General features: G+C 40.4%; 1 protein-coding gene across 4 annotated transcripts in view; it reads left to right on the forward strand.

The window, feature by feature from the left end:
* Positions 1-445: 445 nt before the first annotated feature.
* The window catches only part of MME (membrane metalloendopeptidase), a 108,162-nt gene continuing 83,507 nt past the window's right edge, over positions 446-25,100 (forward strand). The window contains exons 1-3 of one of the 4 annotated variants that reach the window (XM_034997485.1): positions 446-467; positions 14,254-14,420; positions 15,147-15,182. In XM_034997485.1, the coding sequence (XP_034853376.1) occupies positions 14,264-14,420; positions 15,147-15,182 (193 nt within the window). In that variant the 5' untranslated portion in view covers positions 446-467; positions 14,254-14,263. Of the gene's footprint in view, positions 468-9,020; positions 9,457-9,627; positions 9,733-9,876; positions 9,998-14,253; positions 14,421-15,146; positions 15,183-25,100 lie in introns of those variants that run through there. The other 3 variants (XM_034997455.1, XM_034997464.1, XM_034997474.1) reach the window with 3 other exon arrangements.

The following is a 25,100-nucleotide window of genomic DNA, read 5'->3' on the forward strand; positions in this document are numbered from 1 at the left end:
TCACTTGTGCTAAGCCCCACTTCAGCAAACCAAGACTTAATACCTAATGTAATTGCAATTTCAACCTCTCCCTGGAATGTGATCTTAAACCAGTCAATCTGGTTTAAGCAGTAGAGAAGTAATCTGCCTGATAGACCCCTTTCAGTCCGCAGAGGAAGATGACATAACCCACTCTTCCATTGTCCCTGACCCCTTTGCCTTTAAAAATCTCCCATTTTGTACAGCTCTTTGAAGCTCCTCTCTCTTTGCTAGCTGGGATGCTGCCTGATTCATGAGTCATTGAATAAAGCCAATTAGATCTTCAACTTTCCACAGCTGACTTTTTTTAAACAGATTTGGTGGCAGCAGGGGCAAACATCAGATGCAAACTCCTGATAGCTTCAGAGAGGACAAGAAAAACAGGAATGGTAACCTGAGAACCCTTTGAGTTCAGTCCTTCTCGCCATTGCCATTTCTGAGGGCTCTGGGTAAGTTCCTCTCAATTCTGGGCTCCACTCTCTTTATGTCAAGCTCCAGATCTAATTGACTTTCCAGTCAGTTCCCTATTTGATTAGAAACCCCAGCCCTTGGTTCTGTCCCCAGATTTCTACATTGGGAACTGCTGGTGACTTAGTTGGCAGTTCCACATTTGTTTGGAATCCTTCTCCAGATTCCATGTTGGGAACTGCTAGTGGCAGCTGGATTTCCCCATTTGTTTGCAATGAGTCTGCAGTCCCCATTCTTTGGGGTCCATTGGTTCAGTCGTCTCCCCAACCCTTAGATTCCACATTGGGCAATGCTGGTAGCTGGACTGGGTTCAACTTAAAAACTGGGCTGGGTCCATGATCATACTGGATCCAACTTAAGAACTGGACTGGATCAGGGATCAGACTGGGTCCAGCTTAAGCTGGACTGGGTCCTCTAAGTAAAGGCTAGATATGGGAATCTTGGAAGATAAAAAACCACAAAACTTGATGGGCATGGGGTGAGCACTTAAAAGCTGTTAGAGTGTTTGCCACCTAACTCTAAAGACTCCCAGGTTAGGATAAGTTGGTCCCAGAATAGGTTAAATTGACACTAGCTCACCTGCCAACCTTAAGAAAATCTCTGGGCAATGAGGTTCACTCTAAAACACCACACAATCTCCATCCCAGTAGCACATCTTCATTAGTATTAGTTTGGCTCCAAGAGACCCAAAGGGTTAGCTGAAGAAGAATGGGATCCTTGTTCTAAGGAGGTAAGTGTACCACCTTCCAGCACACCTACTTATTTGATGTCTAATTGCTATGGTCCTGGAACTTATAAATATCTACAATAATGACAAAATCTTGCCAAAAAACTTTTGTCTCCTGAGAACTTATAACTCTCAGGTTGGGGTTTCCAAAATATGGCTGGACAGAAATGTGGGTTGGATTCCATTTGTGGTTAGGGTCCTACAAAATTTCTGCCAGCCCTCAGGGAGGGAATTTACAATGGCCATTATGAGGACTGTTCCAATTAGATAAGATCATTTAAGAAGTGCACTTAAAAATAGTGTTCCCAAATTAAACAAACAGAATGAGATACCTATTTTAATTGGTATGCAGAAGGCTTCAAAAGGCTTCAAGGTTCCAAAATAACTGTGTTGAAAAAAAATCACCCACACAAAAATGACACAAGAAGTACCTAAAACGAAAGATGGACCTAACTCCTATAGCCCCACTCCTTCCTCCTTTATAGCACTCATTCCATCATTTATCCTCTGTCTAAATTGTCCTTCCACTCTGAAGAGACTATAATACTATAAACAAAAGTTCATCAAGTCAGAGGTCTCATGGATACCCCTGTATCTACTGTCAAAGGAGGACCTCCGTATGGACTCCTCCCAGAGTTGATGAGACTCTTGAGAATTATCCAGTAAACTTCTACGTTATCCCCTTAAACAGTTAAGGGAAACTAAAATTAAAATTAGTGAAAACCTTGCCAAATTCTGGTAGATACCAGAGCTACATCCTCTGCTTTAAACCCTACATGTAGCCTGCGGATGAAATCCTAGGAAAACTGGCAGAAGCCAGCTAAGGGTGAGGATTCTCACCAGAGTTAGCTCTTCAGATCTCTGTGTGTAGCGCCTGATAAAGAGAGAAAAATAAAATAGCTTTTGCACTCAATTTGTGGGTGTCTCTCTTTTTTTTTTTAAGATTTTATTTATTTATATGACAGAGAGAGAGAGACAGTGAGAGAGGGAACACAAGTAGGGGGGAGTGGGAGAGGGAGAAGCAGACTCACCGCTGAGCGGGGAACCTGATGTGGGGCTCAATCCCAGGACCCTGGGATCATGACCTGAGCTGAAAGCAGACGCTTAACCACTGAGCCACCCAGGCGCCCCAATTTGTGGATGTCTCTTAAGTCCAAGGTGCTGTTTAGTATTGCCAGAAATATTCACTGTTTCCCAGCTGAAACTGAAGAATATTTAAAAGGATTTTTTTAAATTGTTGGTCAAACTAGAAGTTGATATTCAGAACCTGATAGGATTTTTTGGTCTTCTCCCCTAAGCCAGACTAACTCTTATCTTCTTATCTAGGCCATCTCCTTGAAATGCAAACTTCAGGGAGGTAATTCTCAACAGATAGGAAAAAAAAAAAGGAAAGAAGCTTTAAGATATAAACTACTATAGAAGCTCCCTTACCCAAAATCTAGCCTACAGCTTCCATAAGATTAATTATCAAGGACAAGTGTGTATTCTCCAATTCTTGGGTGAAATGTTCAGTATGTTTCTATTAGATACGGTGTTAGTATCGTTATTCAGATCTTCTATGTCCTTACTGATTTGTGCACGTGATTTATCAAATATTAAGAAAAGTTTGTTAAAATCATCCTATTGTGGTGAATTATTAATTTTCTTCTGTAGTTCTTCTGTCATTTTTTGTCATATTTAAAATGTATGCTCCCAGATATAATCAAGTTTAGAATTGTATTACCCTGCTGAACTGATTACTGTCTTTTTTTTGGTCAAATTTAAGTCTATTTTGTCTGATTACAATATTTCTACACCAGTTCTCTTTTGGTTAATATTTGTTTGATGTATCTTTATCCATTGTTTTGCTTTCAACCATTTTATAGTCTTATGTTTTAGGTTGGTTTCTTAAATAGAAGATAGCTAGCTGCAGTTTTGTTTATTTATTATGTTACAATCTTAGTCCTGTAACTGGAGAATTAAGTCCAATTATATTTATTGTAATTGATATATTTGGATTTATTTCCACCATCTTATTTTTGTGCTTTCTGTATGTCTTTTCTAGTATTTCATTTTTTTCTCTTTCCTTATTTTCCTTTAGGTTGCCTTTTATTAATTCTAGTTTTTTTCTCTCCGCACCATTTGAACTTATGCACTCTATTTCTCCTGAGTAGTTACACTAGTAATTTTTGCATGTATAATTAATTTAATAAAGTCTAAAATTAATCAATATCATTATCTTCCTTTCTAACAACATAAGTGAGTGCTGTAAAGTGCTTTAACTCTAATTAAACTCTCAAGTTATACACCATTATTGTCTAGTATTCCAGTTGATCTTTTTTATCCCTTTATTAGTTTTTATTTAAGTTCCAATTAACATGCAGTGTAATATTAGTTTCAGATGTACAATATAGTGATTCAACATCTCCATATACCTGATGCTCATCACAAGTGCCCTCCTTAATCCCCATCACCTATTTAACTCATCCCCCCACCCACCTTCCCTCTGGTAACCCTCAATTTGTTCTCTTTAGTTAAGAGTCTACTTCTTGGTTTGCCTCTCTCTTTTTCCCAACCCCTGCTTGTTTGTTTTGTTTTTTAAATTCCACATAGGAGTGAAATCTTATGATATTTGTCTTTCTCTGACTGACTTATTTCGATTAGCACTATACTCTGGCTCCATCCAGGTCATTGCAAATGGCAAGATTTCTTTCTTTTTGATGGCTGAGTAATCTTCCACTGTATACATATATCACATCTTCTTTATCCACTCATCAGTTGATGGACATTTGGGCTCTTTCCATATTGTGATAATGCTGCTACAAACATTGGGGTGCATAAATCCCTTTGAATTAGTATTTTTGTAGTCTTTGGGTAAATACCTAGTAGTGCAATTGCTGGATTAGAGGGTAGTTCTATTTTTAACTTTTTGAGGAAACTCCATACTTTTTTCCAGAGGATGGCTCTGCACCAGTTTTCATTCCCCCAACAGAGCACTAGTGTTCCTTTTTCTCCACATCCTCACCAACACCTGTTGTTTCTTGTGTTGTTGATTTTAGCCATTCTGACAGGTGATATCTCACTGTAGTTCTTTTTTTTTTTTCTTTTTTTTTTAAGATTTTATTTATTTATTTGAGAGAGAGAATGAGATAGAGCGAGCATGAGAGGGGGGAGGGTCAGAGGGAGAAGCAGACTCCCCGCTGAGCAGGGAGCCTGATGCGGGACTCGATCCCAGGACTCCAGGATCATGACCTGAGCCGAAGGCAGTTGCTTAACCAACTGAGCCACCCAGGTGCCCCTTTTTTTCATTTTTTAAAATTTAAATTCAATTACTTAACATATAATGTATTATTTGTTTCAGGGGTGGTACAGGTCTGTGATTCATCAGTCTTATTATATAATACCCAGTGCTTATTACAACATATACCCTCCCCATTGTCCATCACCCAGTTATCCCATCCCCCCACTCCCCTCCACTCCAGCAACCCTAGGATTAAGAGTATCTTATGGTTTGTCTCCCTCTCTGGTTTCATCTTGTTTCATTTTTTTCTCTCTTCCCCTATAATCCTATGCCTTGTTTCTCAAATTCCACATATCAGTGAGATCATATGATAATTGTCTTTCTCTGATTGACTTATTTCACTTAGCATAATACCCTCTAGTTCCGTCCATGTCATTGCAATTGGCAAGATTTCGTTTTTTGATGGCTGCATAATATTCCATTGTATACCACCTCTTCTTTATTCATTCATCTGTCGATGGACATCTGGGCTCTTGCCATAGTTTGGCTGTTGTGGACATTGTTGCTATAAACATTGGCAGGTGCCCCTTCGGAGCACTACATTTGTATCTTTGGGGTAAATACCCAGAGAGGGAACCCTCCTACCTTCTTTGGTGGGAATGCAAGTTGGTGCAGCCACTCTGGAAAACAGTATGGAGGTTCTCAAAAAGTTGAAAATAGAGCTCCCTTATGACCCAGCAATTGCACTACTGGGTATTTATCTCATTGTAGTTTTGATTTGTATTTCCCTGATGATGAGTGATGCTGAGCATCTTTTCATATGTCTGTTGGCCATCTGTATGCCCAGACTTTTTTTTTAGTCAATGTTTGCTTAGATTTACCTATGTTGTTACTATATTCTTTGCTTACCACTCCTTCCTTAATATCTGATCTATCTAATACTAACTCAGGCAGGCTGACTCCAGGAACCCAGGGGAGGGTCCCACAGGACCTATCAAGAGGGTCCTTGGCTTCACACAGGATAGAAATCAAATGTGAGCTGGAGAAAGTGAAAACAGTTTATTGAATAGGGTGACTGACAGAGAATAGCAGCAGATGGAACATCTGGGAGACTCGGAAAGGAAAGGAGAATGAGTCTCATCATTGCTTGGGGCTAGGCGTTTATATTGGAAAAGGGTCTAGGGTATGTGTTTCTTCAGGAATCCATGGTTGGGTCCAATCAAAGGTGAGTGTCAGGTGAACAATAGGTGTTATTCCATAAATTACTGAACGTAGCGGTATTGATGCCACCAGGCGTCAGCTGAGATTTGTTTGAAGCTAATGTCCTGGAAAATGTTTGGGATCTGGCTCATTTTAGGTGTTATCAGGTGTTTGAGGCCTAGGACAAAATTCAGAGAACAATTCATTTTCTTGCTTCCCCTTGAAGTGGGAACATACCTTCTTAGACTTATTCAGAGGCAAAATGTGGAACTTGAGTAAATGGGGCCTAGCAGACAAACAGCAGAGACGGAGCCTTTCTAAAATGGAGTGCCTTCAGCTTCCCTACTTCAGTATCATTTTGTTTTATAAATTCATCCTCAGTAAGTTCCTTTAGTGAGAGTTAAGTAATAATAATTCTCTCAATTTTTGTCTGGCATAGTCTAGCTGGAACCGCTTTATTATAGATTTTTAACTTGGGAATTCTCAAGTCACATAATTAGTATAAATCCTAGCCCTACTGTCCATCTGAAGTCTGGCCTGATTATGAATTTTCACCAGGAGTTTTTGGCATAAATATACTTACCTGAGTAAAGCTGAAAAAAGCAAACATATTTATGTTTGGGTGGGCAGGCGAGGGAGGGGGTGGGAATAGGGTTTGAGTTTTGTTTTTTCTTTTTTCTAGTTCACCTTTGCACTACAGATGTTTCTTTTCAGTGGCCTCAGCTTTATGTAAGAGTCTGTGACCTGACTTTTCACCTTGCTCTGTTAGTTGTCCCTGGCACTTCTAAGTCCTGTTAAAATTGCAGTTCTAGGTTTGGTGAGGCCTACAGAGATAGGGAGATGCCCCCAGGGCAGCGCCATCTTCAGTACTTACAAGGCTGTCTGAATTCCTGGCACTTTACGATTTTGGCTTTTCCTTCACTTTCTTGCTGGCTCAGTGGTGCATTTAAAGGACCTTTAAAAAAAAGACTTTTATCAAGTTATCAAGCATTTATAAGTGTTGCATATAAGGACAGCTTTTAAGGATCTATTCTGCAACTCGCCAGAACCAATGCATTCCATTCTTAATAACTTAAGCATGGTAGCCAGGAGGACTACTTTTTCCTCCATTTCTATAACTCCCCAAATTGCATGACCTTGGACAACCTCTGTAAATCTCAGTTTTCTGAGTTTCATCATGTAGGGGCTCTTTATTAGATCCCTCAAAAGAGAAATCTTCTCAAACTGGCATAACCTCCTTCTGGGAAGGGATTTAGCATATTTGATAAAACCCTTAAATTTCTGGTAAACTTTAATGAGATTAGATTTCTTGTGGGAAACATACTTGACTATCAGCTGAAAGACAGTCTACAGATAACTAACCATGCCATTTTTCTTTTGCTGTACACTATATATCCACTCTTTTTTTCCTGTAAAATACCTTTATCAAGAGTGGATCTTTGAATTGGCTTCCTGTAGGGTTTTTCTTCCAGCAACAAGACAGGACTAAAACTATGATATATGCTTATAACAGAATAGTCTAAAAAATTCTCATTAACAAATCTTTAATTTTCAAAAGAATTTAAATGAATCACCTTTATTTTCAACTTTCAGCTATAAGTTTAGGGGCACTATACACCAACCAGACTGCCTTATTTTCTACTGGTAATAAGATATTCATGAACTCCAAGGATATTCTATTACCTTCCAAAAGAACTTTTCTGTTTAAAATTTTTGTGCAAATTGGAAAACAAAATGTAGCTTGAAAAGTTTAAATAGAAGTGTTAAGATCAGGCGTAAGTTTGACTTGCATTTCCTGTTGATATGCAAATTTGGGGATTATTCTGGCCATGGCACCCCCCCAACATTCATTATTATGTTAATGAGAATAAATGTATTACATTTTTAATACATGGGACTCGCTATGAAGAAACGGAGGACTGGCTACATGGGGAAAAAAAAGAAAGGACTTTTCTAATTCCTTTTAGTTCACTGTTGATTGTGTAAGGTTGAAATAACATTTTGGTAATTTAGCTGAACAGTAATAAAAATTCAGCACTGGAGTGTTAGAAGATCTAGGTTTTTCACACAATGAATTTTAGATCACCTATGTATGCTTCAGTCCTTTCTGTAAAATGAGGATACCAGTAACTCAGCATTTGAATCAAAATAAACAAGGTTCAGGGGCACCTGGCTGGCTCAGTCTGTAGAGCACAGGACTCTTGATCTTGGGGTTTGTAAGTTCAAGCCCCACGTTGGGTATAGAGATTACTTAAAAATAAAATCTTAAAAAAAGAGAGAGAATGAACTGGGTTCAACAGTTCACATTCCAGTTGAAACAGTTCCGGATGGTTTTAACTTAGCCAAGCTCCTTATGCTCATTTGTAGGGCAATTATGTCTGTATTTTAGGGTTGCGTGAGGATTAAGTGGCGTCTACCACATGCACCAAGAAAGAGTAAAGCATAGGGATATGGAGAGAGTACTCTTGAAGCCTTTATATTAGATTTATCTATATTAATCCAGTTATTTAATGATTGCTTTAACTTTTAAAAAACATCTCTCCATTGTACTCCATTTACTATTTCATTAGCAAGTATCACTTTTTCTCCTTGCCTTTCAGCTCTACCATGTAAAGAATGTAAAATCTGTCAGTCGCTTGATGTTAAAAACAGATAATTACAAGTTCAGGAAAAGTCACTTGTATTTCAGTATGACTTCCCCAGGGGGTGTGTGTGCGTGTCTCTGTTTGCAATTAGACATGATTCGAAAAAGGAAAGGGATCACTGTTAAAGCTACTCATATGTGCTTGGCATCGAATAACTGAACTAAAAATCATGTAAGCAAAACAACAACAACAAAACCAATAGGGAAGGTCTAGTTCTTCTGAGCTCCTTGACACTTACAGCTGCCAAAGGCAGCTTTTATAAAGGAATCGCCTCTGTACAAAAAGTATTTTCTTTTTCTTAAAACTTCCTTGAGAAGGAATCGCACGTCTTATATGAAAATGGTGTGCTGCTTGGCTCCATTAAAATGACAAGGGTCCAGACACATAACTAATTTTATTTAGTAGGTAGAGCAGACACACCTTAGCCTATTTTTCCTGTGACTCTCTCACTCCCCATCCCCAAGCCTTCAGATATACACATCACTAGATTCCCAAGAGTCAAGAGGTGGGAGTGGGGAGTTTCAGTACAGAATATAGCTCTTGGCATCATTTTGGTCTGACCAAGAAGAAGAAAGGAAGAGAGGGAAAGCAAAGAGAGGAGGAGAAAGATAGGAAGAACGAAAAGGGGGAGAGGGGGTAATGAAAGAAAAGAAAGACAGGAAGAAAACAAAAAAGGGGAAGGGAGAGAACCTAAACAATGAGAAAGGAAGGAAGCTTGGATGGAGGGAGGAAAAGGAGCGAGAAAGAGAGCGAAAGAAGAATGTGAGAAGAGAATCATTTTTGTCTCAGGTTGACTAGGGAGAACAACGGAACCTTCATCAGCACTATACAATCTCGTAGAGGCAATGTACTGTTTTCTTGAAAGCCCCGAAGCTAAGCAATTCCAAGAATATTTGGCAAAGCCCTTTCGGAAGGGTGAGGTGGAGAGGGGGGTGGGTGCTTTCTCGCACACTCGCACACCCGGCCCCCACACAAGATGTGACAGGGTTCGGGAGACCTAGAGGAAACCTTCAGGTCACCCGGGGAACTGCTCCTCTCGCTCGTCCTGCGGCGGTGAGGCGGGGGGGTGAGGGCGCCGAGACGCGCGGGGCGCGGAGATGTGCAAGTGGCGAAGCTTGGCCGAGCGCAGGCGGGAGCAGCCGCCCAACTCCCGGCGCGGGATCTGCTGAGAGGCCACGGTGAGTCTCTCCGGGTGCGGGTCCGAGGGATGCCCGGTTCCCCCTCGCTCCCCGCCGGGCCCCGGCCGCCGCGGGGCCCGGAACGTCCCCGGAGTCCCGCCTTGGCTCGGCGCCGCCGCCCGCAGCCCGCAGCCCGGAGCCCGCGCCGCTCGGGGCGCGCTGGGGCGGACGCACGGACCGACCGGCGCTCGGCGGGGCTCCCCACGCCCGGCCCCGCACGCTCATTGGTCGGGATGTGTCTGCTCAGCAGCCTCCAACTTCTCCCGAATCCCACTGGTGAGTCCTGGGAGAGCGAGCCAGCACCTGGGAGCTGGGGAGAAGGGTCCGAAGGGCGCGAGAGCGCGAGAGCGCGAGAGCGCGGGCTGTGGGAGCCGATGGGACGGGCACGGGGCGGGCACAGCCGACCGAGGGGAGCGGCTGCCCGGGAGGCGCGCGGAGCAGGGACGGCGGCGCGGGTCCTGCGCGACCGAGCGCCCGGGACCCTGCGGCCGTGGGCGAGGGAGGCGTGCCCTAGGAAGGAGCCGCAACTAGAACCTGAAGAGTGAGGGAAAGGGGCAAAGAGGGTGACCTGGGAGGAGGGCTCTGCGAGGGATGTGGGGTCGACTCCTCAGGTTCCTTGCCACAGCTCCCTGCAGCCTCTGCCTCGGGGAGTTAGGTTTGGTTGCCGACATCAGCGCTACCGAATTGCAGGGGGACTGATTTGGGGGCTGGGAATTTGCCAATCCGCTGCACAGACACTGATTTTTTTTTTTTTTTTTTTTTTTTCCTCTTTAAAGCAAGGTTTGTTTTCATTTTGGTCTCTATCGGATTCTCTCCTCATTTGTAACTCACTTTTCTATTTTTACTTTTCCTAACCTGAAGATCCTTTCGTTATCCCACCTCTTCATCTTGCCTTAACCTTAGTTTCCTATTACATAATTTATGCTGAGAGCGTGCTTGAATCACGGAGGGTTGGTTGGCGGGAGTAGAGGGGAGTTCCTTTGTAGATGAGTTTCCTTACCTAATCGGTCTCATTCTATTTGTATTATTTGGAAACAAGGGTCATTGCAACCAAACGTTCCTCTTTAGCCACTTGATTGAGTCTGTTCCTCCCCCATAGGTGATGCAGACGGTAATTTTATTAAACTGAAAAGTAGTACCTGACTTGCAATGTCAGCATTTAGAACCTGCGAATCGGCAGATCGGCTTTGAAGGCTTGCAGCGTCTTCGCTCTCTTGCATTATTTCTGGGTTCCAGCACATACAGAAATTTGTCCGATACTTTCTTGAACTCGATGCTGTGACTTTTATTGAATAGCTACACTGCCTATGGGAGTAATGTGCTTGGTAGTTTGTGTCCAGAACTCCGTATCCCAGGCCCGGGGAACACCTACAAATTAATGTCCTGGCAAAAAAAGGGAGATGATTTCTCTTGAATACCTGCCTCCTCAGCTTCTGCAGCCACAGCCTAAATATGGAACCTGTTTCTCCTGCTTCCTGTGCCTCAGTTTCCCTAATACAAACTGTTTCAGTAGTGTACCCTCAGGGGCTTGCAGAAATGCTAAAGTGGTCAAGTGCTGCGAAGATGAAAATCGCTTTGGTTTATAGACTTCCCTGTAACAAAACGGTTATCCTGTAGGGTATTTGATTTGACTCTCAACTGGTGTAAGAATTGCTGAGTTATATTGCTTTGAAATGCAGTTTCTACTTAAGCAAAATAATCATTTATTCTTTTGGTGATGTTGTTAAGCTGAAGTTCACAGATTTCTTGTTGGGTTAGAGCTTCTAGAACTCTGTCCTCTCCTGTGGACGTGTCTACTTTTTGTTTAAGCTTTTCTGACCATATCTCTAAATTGAGATGCAGTATTTTAAACGTGTTAGGCATTTTTTTTTAATGGCGTTTTACCTTATATGGAACTGTAAGTACCAACTTCATATTTTATTTTGTATTCTTTTGTGTAATTTCTCCCTTCCCTGCCTTCCCTAAAATGGGTTTGGGTGTGGTTGAAGTGGATATTCCAGTGGCTGGGAGTTGGTGATATGTTCCATCCTGATGTTCGAGATTCTGACCCCTGTTTTCTTACAAGAAAATAGTGAATCTACCACAGGTATCTGGACATGAGTGACAAAGTTAACTAGGAAGTTACACTGGCATCATTTCTGTTTTTGCTCAGTGTGGTTCAAAAGTGCTACTTAGGAGCAAAAGACTAAAATTTTGCAGAGCATTTACAAGAGGGGCAGATGGGGAGTTTGCAGGTGATTCAAAGATGATATCCTTTTGATGCCAGTAAAAGAACTAACAGCTTTAGTCGCTGCCTTTATTTCCCTATAACAGTTTCTGCAGGCTTAGGTGCACAGCTATTGAGAGCCCAGCTGCCTCTGTACCCCCATCTCAAGGGCAAGGAAGAGAAGTGAGGAAAAAGTCACCCAGCAGGGAGAAAGAAAGACATGCCTGCCTACTAGTTTTCTTGCTAGTTGGAAGCCTGGTGGTGCCAAAGAGCACCTTTAATTTAACCCTGTGGCTGCCCTGATTCCTAGCTCTAGACAAACTGATTGTTGTTTCTAAGAACTAAAAAGAGAAGTGGGTCATATTATTTCAGAAATGCTTTTCTCTAGATTGTCTTCTGAAACATTAGAGCAGGAGGACAAATGCTCCAGAAAGGGAAATGTGATTAATATTCAGATGCTCTTTAGGTCACTCTTGAATTCTTCTGGGGAAACTGGGAAAATACAGTGTCCAAGTACTAAATTCGGTTCCATCTTTTCTTTCCCCAATCACCATCCCTGTTAAAACTCCAAGGACCACGATCAATGCAATTCTATATCATAACCTCAGGGGCTGTGAAACTAAGCCAACATGAGTTACATAACCATTAAGTAAGACATTTTAACCTTCAGGTACATTACATTCCACTTTTATTGAGCAGACACAGTTTTCATGGTCTAATAAAATATTTTTATTTGATAGTCTGGCTTGGTTATAGCCTCGTGTAATCAAGAGAACAGCATGCTTAAGATTTTGTATCCAGAACTCTAAAGTCCAGTTGTTGTTCACTTATTAATAACTCACTGGGGAGATTAAAGTCCTAGTTATCAGCGGGATTCCCCAGGCCACACTTCAAATATAGCCTCTATTTCGACTTTATCCTGTGCCTCAGTTTCCACAAAACACACTCTCAGGGAATTGTGGGTATTCAACAAAGATCTTTAAGAGTATTTCTGAGTGGTCGCTTCATCTAGGAACTAAATTATACGCTTAATTTGTATCAAGCTATAAACAGCTAGTCTGTTAGTTTACGATGCTCTTTTCTACAGTCATGCAGAAAAATTGAAGTCTGAGTTTTGGTGGATGGTCGATAAAAAATCATGAGGCCTCTAAAAGAAACATAATGAAATTTAATATTTAAGCTTACATCCCCTCGATTTCCCTTCCCCTCCCCCAAACTTTTGCAATAAGATCTAAAATAGCTTTTATTGTGTGATGATATATTTTTATTTCTAGCAGTGACCAAATGTGTTCTTTTTAAAGGACATTTACTAGTTGTGTAGTTGGGCAAATTACCTGAATTTTCTGTGCCCCAGTTTCCTAAAGTACAGAATTGGAATATTAATGCCCACCTTACAAAGATTAAATCAATTAGTACGTGTAAAGCACTAAGAACTAGTGACTAACACATGGGACGTACTCAATAAATGTCAGCTAGTATTAGTAGAAGTATTAATATTAATTTAAATACAAATTAAATAAGTATCTTAACAATAGTTACCCTGACCTGCAGGGTAGAATTTTTTTTAATCATATATTTTTTCCTTCTTCAGTTGCACAAGAAACATTGATTAAGGCTAATATCTTTCATCCCTGGGTGTAAACCACTGACTTTTGACTTAGTGAGTGACCATTTTCAGAATGTTGCCTAACCAGTTAATATATACCCACATCATGGGCGCCTGGGTGGCTCAGTTGGTTAAGCGACTGCCTTCGGCTCAGGTCATGATCCTGGAGTCCCTGGATGGAGTCCCGCATCGGGCTCCCTGCTCAGCAGGGAGTCTGCTTCTCCCTCTGCCCCTCCCCCCTCTCGTGTGCTCTCTCTCATTCTCTCTCTCTGAAATAAATAAATAAAATCTTTAATATATATATATATATATATATATATATATATATACCCACATCAGCAGTAGCTGTAATTTTGAACTGTAAAAATAAAAGTTGTTTTTAAGACTAAAAATTAACTATCACAAGTGTTTGTTCCTTTTTGTTTTTATCTGTATTCGTGTTTCAAATTATTGCTTAGTCAAAACCTCAAAGCATTAGTCATTGATTCCCATGCTTATAAAGGAAGCCACTGGTGCAAGATACAAAATTCACCTTTGACATTCTCCAAAGTTCAGAAGGGTGAGTTTAAAACTTTGCTGTGTGATGGTGCAGCAATTATTTGCTTATGAGCTGCCGAAGGAATCCTATGTGAGTATCACCCGAGTCTTCTTGTCTAATTTTGTTTGTGTCTTCAGTGATATATCAAAAAAGAAGGGAAGAAAGAAAGGAAGAAAGAGAGACAAAGAAAGAAAAGGAGGAAGAAATAAAGGTTGTGACTTGTCATGTTAGATTCAGTGGCTCTATACTCTTTGTTTTCAGAATCAAAATTCTGACTTTCAACAACAACTACTACAATTTATTTCTATTTAAAATGAATTAACCTGTTACTTTTATTTAGCTGCATTAAGCATTTGGAAAATTGTACAAACTTTTCCTCTTCTTTTTCTCTATTTATTAATTTGTTATTAGTAGTATTTAAAGATTAAAAAAAATTTTTTTTTACAGATTTTAGGTGATGGGCAGATCAGAAAGTCAGATGGATATAACTGATATCAGCACTCCAAGGCCAAAGAAACAACGATGGACCCCACTGGAGATCAGTCTCTCCGTCCTTGTCCTGCTCCTTACCATCATCGCTGTGACGATGATCGCACTCTATGCAACCTATGATGGTGAGTTACTCCCACACCTGTGCACACATCCATGCACAAGAGAGTGGAATCTTCATCTTATGCTTTTTTCATCTGCCAAACGAATGTGTTAAGGAGAGGGACACTTAAGGATGGTGGCATAAAGATTCCTTTATAAAATGTAACATCAATATGTCAAAACAATTAACTCTGACTAAAGTACAACGTCTTTTATGTTTCAGCTAAGTTATTAATTGCCAAGCGTATTTAGTGCACTCATGCTTATTTTATTAGGATTCTAATGTATAATTTTATTTGATTAAAGTGTACACAATTTTATGGCCAACCTCAGTTCGTGAAATTTGTTGTGTCATTGAAATTCTAAAAGGCTTCACAAGAATCTAAGAGGTCTAATTTAAATCTTGGAAGTCTTTCACAATAAGGATTAGAAAAGATTGGTTCCTTAACAGGAAAAAAAAGATTACCACACTAAAACGACTGATTATTTCAATTTAATAGACCTTAGTGTGTAGAGATGATACTGCTGAATGCACTGCTTTCTTCATAAGAAAAAATTTAAATTTAGGATTTGCCTATTTTATTTCTGTATTTTTTTTCTAGCTATTGACAATGATATAAAATACTCAGGTTTTAGCTCTTCCTTTAAGGAATTGATTATTTACTTGGCAGTTTTTAAAAGAACAAAAGATAGGGAGAAATTAGAAGACTGTACTGCAAATATTTACACATATACCCTTCTTTTTCTAGATGGTATTTGTAAGTCGTCAGACTGCATAAAATCAGGTAAGAAGATGGTTTTTAAATTTAATAGTTTTACAAGTAATGCATAACATTTAAAAATCAAATGCTAATAGGCAACCATCCCTACATTTTCTTTGTTTATACTTTTATTCCTTATACCTCATTTATTTATAGTAGAGGAAAATCTAAATGTATTAAAGTAGTAGATTAATTAGCTAGTTTATTCTAAAAAAGAATTCAGTCTTTTCATACCTGGAGTGTTTAGTAGGGTGATAGAGAACTGTATCTAGCTTTATGGAGCTTGCCATATAGTTGGAGAAAGAAAATCAACACACTGAAATGGTGAGCATTGTATCATTATGTTACTTTCTCGATGCAGGTCATGAGAGGGGTAAGAACTAAGGAGGGAGTGAAATGTAGTCTGTAAAGCTAGATGGAGAAGTGAAGATTTGGGAGGGGCCTTGAAACAGGGCTAGGATTTGGAAGTGGAGGTACAGAAGAGGGGATGCCATACAGCGAAAAAGAACAACAGGAGTAAGTCATGTTGTTGAGAAGCAGTGAATGTGTAGGCTTGATAAATAGGGACACATTGTGGAGAGCTTTGAACATCCATGTGTTAGCCTTGATGTTGTAGTGAAGGAGAAATGGCTATTTTACAGAACAGATCACTCACTAAGGCAAAAGCTGAACAATGATTCCACGACTGTGGGGTTGGGTGGGTTGAGTGCGAAGCCGTGAGCCAGAGAGGGTGGGCCGGTGGGGGCCGCTGTAATGCAGGTGTGCATTGAAGAGCCAGCCTGCAGTGGTGGGATGAGAAAGCTATGTGACAACATGAGGGGAGAATGGGATGGCTCAGTGGAATGGACTTACTCAATGAAGGACATGAAGGATTTGAAAATGAGGCCAAAGTTGAAAACCTAAGGACTCAGGAGAATGGTGGCAATGTGCACAGAAATAGAGAAGTTAGGAGGTAAGTTTGTTTTAGGGAGAGATGTGATTAATATGGATTTGGACATGTGGGGTCTGAGCCAGGGGTTACATGCAAGTGGGGAGAGACAGCAGAAAAGTAGAGACGGAGTGTAAGAAGATCTCTCATGCAGTGCATTTAGGATCTGTCCAGGGGTGATAGGTGAAGCCTTGCGGGTATTTGAGTTCCCAAAATGGAGATGAGCTATAAGGGCCAAACTTAAGAAGACACTGAGAATTAGAGTGGAAGGAAAAGAAAAGTCAGAGAAAGGAACAGAGAAAGTGTGTGGAGTTATAAGATGTCACATCAATTAGAGTGTGGTGCAAAAGAGAACATTTTGACAAGAAGAAAGTTCGCAGCTGAGCACAACACCCTGGGATATGAATACGGTATTTATATCTTGTCTCCTTTGGCAGGAGATTCTAAACCTCCTTCCTAATGTTTACATTTCTTCCAAGAAATAACCTGTCCCAAATGATTTTGAACCATTTGAACCATTTAGATGGTTTTATCTGGGCTTTTGCTATTCATTGACCTTTGCAAAATAATGTTAAGAAAATATCTCGGGATTTTAGGTGATAGTCATGATCTGAATGTTTGCCCTTTGTTTTTCTGTATTGTTTTTTGATATTTTCATTGCTATAGTCATTCTGGATCTCATGTGCACTGGCAGGACACCTAAGACATGATATGGGTGGCTGGAGGGAGGCCTGATTGGGACATCAGCCATTGGCTGCTCAACATACTAACAGGGACTTGCCCATCCAAGGGCTTTCCCAGAACAAGAGCAGTTTCTTTATTCCCCAGGAAATGGCTGCACAGATACCCTGGCTGGGAGATGTCCAGGGTCACTGTGCCAGAATCGGTGTGGGCCCAAGTTGTCAGTTACCATTTGCTCCTCCCCCAAACCCTGCCCCACTTTTCTCTCTACCTGCTGCTCTTATTATATGCTCATGACCTATCCTGTTTCAAGAAACTCCTGCTTACATATCAACCTCTAATTGTCTCCAAGTTTCTCTGTCCTTAATACACTTGACATGTTTTTTAAGTCTCTTAGTCTATAGATTCTCTCTCGCACTTTCTCTCTTTCTCACTCCGTTTTTCTCTTTCTTTTTTATTTTGTTTTTGAAGAAACGAATCCTTTCCCTAGTTAGGCATAGAGATCTAGGTAGGTTCCTCTAGTGGTAGCTACCCCAATTAGCAATGTGATATCTGGAATCTGGAATCTCAGATGTGACTTACTGCTTAGGGGTGGGGCTCTGGCCTTTTTTAATAGTGTTTGGCAAATCTCAATTCATTAAGACATGTTTGACATGTATCCTTTAATTGTAGGTTAGAAATCATACCAAATGTAAAACACTTGCAAAACTCTTTCTTGGCAGAGAAATGTATACTATAGAAATAGTGTCAGTGGTAAACAAAGTTGCTGAATAACTCTGTTTTTATTCAGCTCTGTTTGTTTACAAGCTGCTAGAATACTTTCATGTTTACTACTCTTCCTGGGAGAAAAAATAAAGATGAAACTCACTCTCATGGATACAGTATTCACACTCGTGACTGTTCACACACCCACAGTCCCCTGCTGGTTAGTAAACTTTTTCTGCTATAAAAGATACAACTACTGTTTTTAGAAGTTGCTGCAAATTAACAAAATTCTAGGGGAATTGTTGGGCAGAAGAAAGTATGAAAGAAAGGGAATGAGCAGAGTCCAGTAGATGGAAAGGAAGAGAAAGACGGGAAAAAAGGATGTTGAAAAGAATATGAAGTCTCCTACTGACAATTCTAGATGACTTTAAAAGACTGGGGGAATTCAAACCTAAGCACAGAAATCCTTGAAAATTGGAAAATAGGTATTGCTAGACAAGGTGCTTATTTTCAGTGAAAGTTGGTTCTAACTTAAATCTTTCTCTGGGTGGATAAGGATGTCATGGCAAGTGATCACTGAGCTGCACAGGCTCCCAGAGACCCAGCTGCCTGCAAAGGGCTGACGTGGACATAATTGGAAACATTGGTCATGACACCCAGGTTTTGACTGAAATGTCACATTTGAGAGAAACATGCATAGACTCAGGTATGACCATACATCTTTAAGGAGCTAAAGTTGACTTTATGGAGCCAATAAAGCTCTTGAAAAAACAGCCTGATACCTTGCTTACAAGATTCCTAGCAGCCTAACCAGCCCTGTAAACTGAATATGAATGACCTGATGGGAAATCACCACAAGAGCTCACATATAGACAGTCTATGTGCCTCTTGCTCTCTGGGCCACTCAGAAGGATCACCGGACACATTTAAATTACAAACGAGGGGCTGTCTGGCTGGCTCAGTCGGTAGAGCATGTGACTCTTGATCTTGGGGTTGTGAGTTAGAGCTCCACATTGGGGGTAGAGTTAGCTTAATATATAAATAAATAAATTACAAGCCAGGGGAAAACAAAACCAAAAACTCTTTGATTCTTTGAAGTCAAGTCATACTGAAGCAAAAATGAAATGTTGTAGAAGGCTGTGGAGCATCTTGAAATGTATTTGGTGTTAGGTACTTTAAATCTGAGCATCTGTAAATTTAAATATTTATAATATACACAAATGATGTTTACAATACATACTTAAAGATAATTTGCCTGTGTATGAAATGTATCAGTTTGAAAGATTACACCAAACCTAAAATAAAACAAACACTACTTAACAAATAACAAGTTAAGGCAGTGTTCAAAACCCTACTATTAAAGCATGAGTAATATTATTCATCTCTTATTTACCCTACAAGATTGTCAAAAATATGGAGTTATAGAGCTTGCTTGTGATTCCTCAAACTTCTCCATGTAAATCTAAATCCTGAAACCGGCTTCCTGTGCATTGCAACCTTACTAACTCAGAAGATTTCAAGGAATCACATGCTTTAAATCAGAGCTTCTCAACTTCATCACTGTTGACATTTTGGCCGGGATAATTCTTTGTTGGGGGAGGAGGCTGTCCCGTGCATTATAGGATGTTTAGTGGCATCCCTGGCCTTTTACCCACTAGATGTCTAGTACCATTCCCCTCCCAACTCAAGACAACCAAAAAATGTCTCCAGACATTGCTATGGTCCCCTTGGGACAGTAGAATCACCTCCAACTAGGTACCACTGGCTTGAATGATCTCAAGAGATCATCCAGTGCCTTTTCCATTGTTGTAGTGGAATAATGCCTCCCTAAAGATACCCACTTCCTATCCCCAGATCCTGTGAATATGTTACCTTATTTGGAAAAAGGGGACTTTGCAAATCTGATTTAGGATCTTGAAATGGGGAGATCATCCTGAATTATTTGGGCGGCCTTATGTAATCACAAGCATTCTTTTAAGGGGAAGGGAGCAGGAGGGTTAGAAACAGAGAAGGAAATACAACCACAGAAGAGCAGGAAGCAGAGGTTGGAGTGAGGCAGCCACAAGCCAAGGGATGTGTGCAGCCTCGAGAAGCTGGAAAGGGGAAGGAATGGTTCTCCATTGTAGCATCCAGAACGAATGCAGCATTGATAACTTTTTTAGAGCTCTATGATAGTAAATTTCTGCTGTTTTAAGCCAGTAAGTTTGTGGTAATTGGTTAGAGCAGTGAGAGGGACCTAAGACACCCTCCATACTTACTTATTTTAAGGCTATCTCTGAAGAATTCAAACATGCACACACATACACACACGTGTTTCCCATCAAGCTGCCCCTTCATTACTAAATTGAGGGGTGTAATACAGAGATACAGGGAAGGAATGTTAAATAGATTTGTAGAGGAGTATAATAATAGAATACAGGTGAATAATAATAGAATATAATACAATAAAATAATAATAGCTAACAGTGAATATTTATGTGTCCAGCACTGCTGTAAAAAGTTTATATGTATTAACACATTTGATTCTTATAATGACCCTGTGAGGTAGGTACCTTTATATCTTATTTTTACAGATGATCAAACTTGGGCTAGGATTCCAACCCAGGCAGTCTGGTTCTGGAACTTATACTCATGACCACTTCTCCATGTTGCCTCAAAGGAGACTAGAGTCTATCCAACTTTTAGTACCCTATGTCTGTACATATGAAAGCAGATTGCCTCCCCTCCTGCTAGAACCTAATGCTCAGAGGCATTAGAAGACTCTCTGAGAGTGGAAATAATTAAATCCACACGGAGAAGGAGGAGAATAGATAAATCTCTCTTCAATCCAAAAACCAGCTATTTTACTGAGAACATTGAGCATCTTCATCAGTGATTTTAGTACATCAGATACAACCTGGAATTGAGGGGTCTAAAGAAGCAAATATTAGCAGTGTTGTCTTAGACTGTCCAGGGGATAGAGAAGCCAAGTTTAGATACATGAGCAATACAATGCACAAGAGAGAGAGAAAGACTGCCTGTATAATTGTGCAGGTTGTATATTGCATAATTATGGTAGCCCCGAGAGACTGGTTCACGGAGCATCGAGACCTGGATGAAACCTCTCAGAACTGTTCGTTTCCTTTCCTCTTTAATTTTCTACTCACCAAGGCAAACTTTTTTTTTCTACCAAGCAAACTTTTGATGAGTATTTAATTATTAATAGAAAGAAAAGAGACATTCTGTTCACTTGAAGGATAGAATCAGCATGGTGAGATAATGTATTCATATTCTGAATATGAACCTACAAATTCCTGATCATTTCTGCAAGGGTCAGAGTCTGGTAATGCCCTAGGTGAGGTATCTTGGCACCAGCTGGCCTTTTCCTGGAAGCAGCAAGGACTCTCTGGCTCACTATTGGCCCTGGTCTCTCCTTTCTTGCCTGTTAACAGCCCAGAAGTCTCCATGAAGAAAAATGGCACAACTAGATCAGTCCAGGAATGACTGCAGACGACTCTGGAGGGCTACCAGGCACGGGCCAGCCTTTCAGAGGAGGAGATGAGGCTATTTCATTATGTAATTAAGATGGAAAAAATCCCCCAGCCAATAAGAACGCAGCAGGTATCCACAGCAGGTATCTTAGTGGAAGCCGGCTGAAGCACACCTTTGTTAATTTAAATGTGGCATGTGACAGTTTGCTTTGGGCAGCTTTCCTGGTGCCATTCTCCTGACGATTGTGGAGCAATACTTGCTTTAAAAATTCTCCAGTTAAAATTAGCATCTGTCAATCAAATCCTTTCCAAGCAGGGAATCAGTTATGTGATAAATACAAACATATGTAACATATTTTTCTTACCTGCTGGGTAGAATTTAAGCAGTAGTGCACTGTCATTTTTTTCCCCCTAAATGCATGGCCAAGGCATGGAAAACATAGATAAGCTGAATGAAATGACTACAGGGGAAGAAAATTAGCAATGCCTGGTAAGCTTATTTGGAATCCTAAGGTTTGTTTTACAGCTGTGAAAATTACCTGTATAGGAAGGAGAGTGGCTATAAACTGTAGCTTAGGCTGGGATGAGGACCCTAGCTTTACACTTACCATTGTAGAATGAGAGGTATGGGGAAGACGCCTCTGTGGCTCAAGGGTCTTGCTTTGTTCTGTTCATCACCAAATCCGTGGGCTAGCAGGGTGCTTTCCAGTAACCCTCTGATATAATATGAAGATCAAGTTGATAATATTAATAGATTATTTAAGGGAAATTTAAAAATAGAGAATTAAAAAATCATAGGGGGGAAATTCCCAAACCCTTGAATCCTGAAAGATTTCATTCCCTCCAATCATTTAGGAAAGGAGATAACAACAGTGTAGTGGTGGAGTGGGGGAGACTACTTTTGATCCTATTTCTGACTGACTGAAAACTAGAATATATTCTCTCTATTCAACACAACCACACCTCATACCCACTAGAAAGGCTGTAATAAAAAAAAAAAGTACTAAGTGTTAGTGAGGATGTGGAGACTGGAGCCATCATACATTGTTGGAATGGAAAACACCTCAGTACATCCCAGCTGAATATGTAAAAATCATTTTGGAAAACATTTGGCGATTTTCATAAAAAGTTGAACACACTCTTTGCATACGACCCAGCAATTCCACACCTAGGTGTTTACTTAAGAGAAATGAAAACACATGTCCTCACATGGCATTATTCATAATAGCCCAAACATGGAAACATGAAAATGTCTATCAACAGGTGAATAAACAAAATATGGTATAGCCATAAATGGGAATACCACACAATGATAAAAAGTTGACACATACAACAGTATGTGTGAACCTCAGAGACATTATGTTAAGTGAAATAAGTCAGACACAGAAACTGGCCTATTATACAATTCCATTAAATCTCCAGAGAAGGTAAAATTACAAAAGAAGCACAAGGCAGGATAGCTATTGCCTGGAGCTGGGAGTGGGGCAGGGTTGTTGCAAATGGGTACAAGGAGCCTTTTGGGTGGTGGAAGTGTTCTAAAGTTGGATTGTGGTGATGGTTTTGTACAACTGTATAAATCTACTAAAAAGTCTTGGTTGAAGTTTATGGTATGCAAACTGTAACTCAATACAACCATTAAGAAACAAAACAAAACCACCCTCATCCCTTTTTTTCATCTCCCCAGTGTCCATCTATAAATAATTATATTTTGATCCTCTGATTGCTATTGTATGTTGAGTCCCATTTCTGCAATTCAAAATGAGTATGTGTTGTTTTCAGTGCCTACCAAATCTTCACTAAATACCCTAACTCAAGCTTCTCCACTTGAGCTAGTATCTATTCTTGGATTTTATGAGGGTAATGTTGACGAAAGTCTCTGAAAACAGAAAATCAAGTAGGAAGTTAAAATTACATCAGAATCGGACATGGGACGCATTGTTTGCATGAGCTGGGGTTTCACTTTCAGAGGGAGTCAGAGATGCATGTGGTATCAGAAGGCTAGGTGAACCAGCCATTTCTGAAAAAAGGTCAGAATACGGGGTCTACCACAGAGCAGTTACCATGGATAGTCCTGCTTTGGGAAAAATGTGTTGGTTTCATATATGGGTTCAGTGAAATATTTCCATTTTCACCTGGACTGCTAGTAAGAGTCAAATTTGTTTCTACCCTGTAATCATAGGACCTCTTTGTATGCCATTTGATTCATTAGCATTATTCTTATCCTCCTTTTTCTTTCTCATCCGTTGTATAGGAGTTAGTTTATGTTGCCTTGTAAGGCCACTTTGGATTCATTTCAATAGGTTAATAATTGGATGAATAGGATATAGACAAATTCCAGCAGTAGATATGGGTAGAAGAAAGGCTGTTAAATAGTAAGCTTTATTTCAAAGAGATAGAAGTGTTATGAATAATTAAGGCACAATCTTTTGAAAGATTATGGCTTCTTTTCCCACTAAGCCAACGTAGCATGGGGGAACTAGGATGCAAGTTTTGGCCACATCCTGTGTTGTTAGCATGTGATCTTAATTAAGTCAGTTTAGCTTTCTGTGTTTTATTTTCCTTATCTACAAAATTGGATTTATAGTGTCTCATTTTACAGAGAAACAGTGAAGACTAATGACAGCCCATTTCACATTACACATCCTTCAGGGAGGTGCCCCGTAGGTATAATGCACAGATATATTCCATTTTATGTGTTTTTTTCATGCAAGTTACAGATGCACTGTTTAAAGCTACTTATGGAGAATCAAAAAGCAGCCAATATATTTTTAAAGACGAAAGCGTGGTCAAAAGAGAGAGGGAAAGGGGCGCGTGGGTGGCTCAGTCGTTAAGCGTCTGCCTTCAGCTCAGGTCATGGTCCCAGGATCCTGGGATCGAGCCCCGCATTGGGCTCCCTGCTCGGCGGGAAGCCTGCTTTTCCCTCTCCCACTCCCCCTGCTTGTGTTCCCTCTCTCGCTGTCTCTCTGTCAAATAAATAAATAAAATCTCAAAAAAAAAAAAAAAAAGAGAGGGAAGGGGAGGGGGACGGAGAGAAAGTAGTACATTCTATATATTCTCGGGTAAAATTTGTCATCCCTTATTAACATTTTCCTTGACTTCTGTGCTCTATCTTAGCACAGGGGATGAGAGGTCAGCCTGTGAAGAAGTTAAAATGAGCGGATTCAGAAATGGGCACTTAGATCTATGTTTCCTATAAAGCAAAACCTACCCAAAGGCACACTGATTTGAATGCGTAGTTACCCTATGCTCACCCTTGCACACTCTCACCGTTAGCCCTTCCCTTGCCACTGATTGGCCCCTTGAAAGTAAATAAGCCAGAGACCTGCTGCAATAAGAGAATAACCAGATCCTTGCTGTTCAAAGTCTGGTCCATAGGACAACAGCATCAGCATCGGCATCAGCTGGGAAACTTGCAAAAGTGTGCATTCTCGGGCCCCACCTCAGACCTACTGAATCTGCAGCTGCAATTTTAGTATAGTCCCCAGGAGAATAGTGTGCACAATAAAGTCTGAAAAGTGCTGAAGAATAGTGATTCTCAACTCGGGGTGCTTATTAGGATAATTGGGGAAGCTTTTAAAATATGCCCATGCCAAACCATCTCTGACACACAAAAGTTCATGTTCCTTCAATGGAGTGGTCTCTGTTAGGTGTCAGGAAGAAAAACATTTTAACTAAATCAACTGACATTAAGGTACGTAAGAATTATGCGGATGTTTGCGTTTTTAAAAGAAAGTGTATGTTAACCAATGAATTGCTTTAACAGGTGCAATTTCAGGCTGTGCTACCCTGTGTAAAGCAAGTTAGAGTGGGTGAGGCACTGGGCCAGTTTGTCTGCTAGTAATGAAGAAGTTCAACCTGGCATGTCCTCTTGAATGTCCCTGGAATAATGTGGGCAGGAATGTTTTCATAGAGGCTTCAGAACCACTTCTTTCCTCATCCGTTCATTCATTTATTCCTTCATCTCTCCATTCATTTAATGGTTTTTTTTTTTTTTCTAAAAACATTAAGCGAGCACCTTCTAAATGTTGGACACTTTTCTAGATACCCAGGAACGTGAACCCAGATACCCCCTTGACCTTAGGAAAGTGGTAGTCCAGTCAGCATAACAGACCAAGAAACAAAATGACCACATGGTTTGGATAAGTGCTATGACAGAGA

This window comes from Mirounga leonina, unplaced genomic scaffold (assembly GCF_011800145.1).
Source record: "Mirounga leonina isolate KUSES-001 unplaced genomic scaffold, KU_Mleo_1.0 Mir_115, whole genome shotgun sequence".
In the NCBI taxonomy this organism is placed as follows: domain Eukaryota; kingdom Metazoa; phylum Chordata; class Mammalia; order Carnivora; family Phocidae; genus Mirounga; species Mirounga leonina.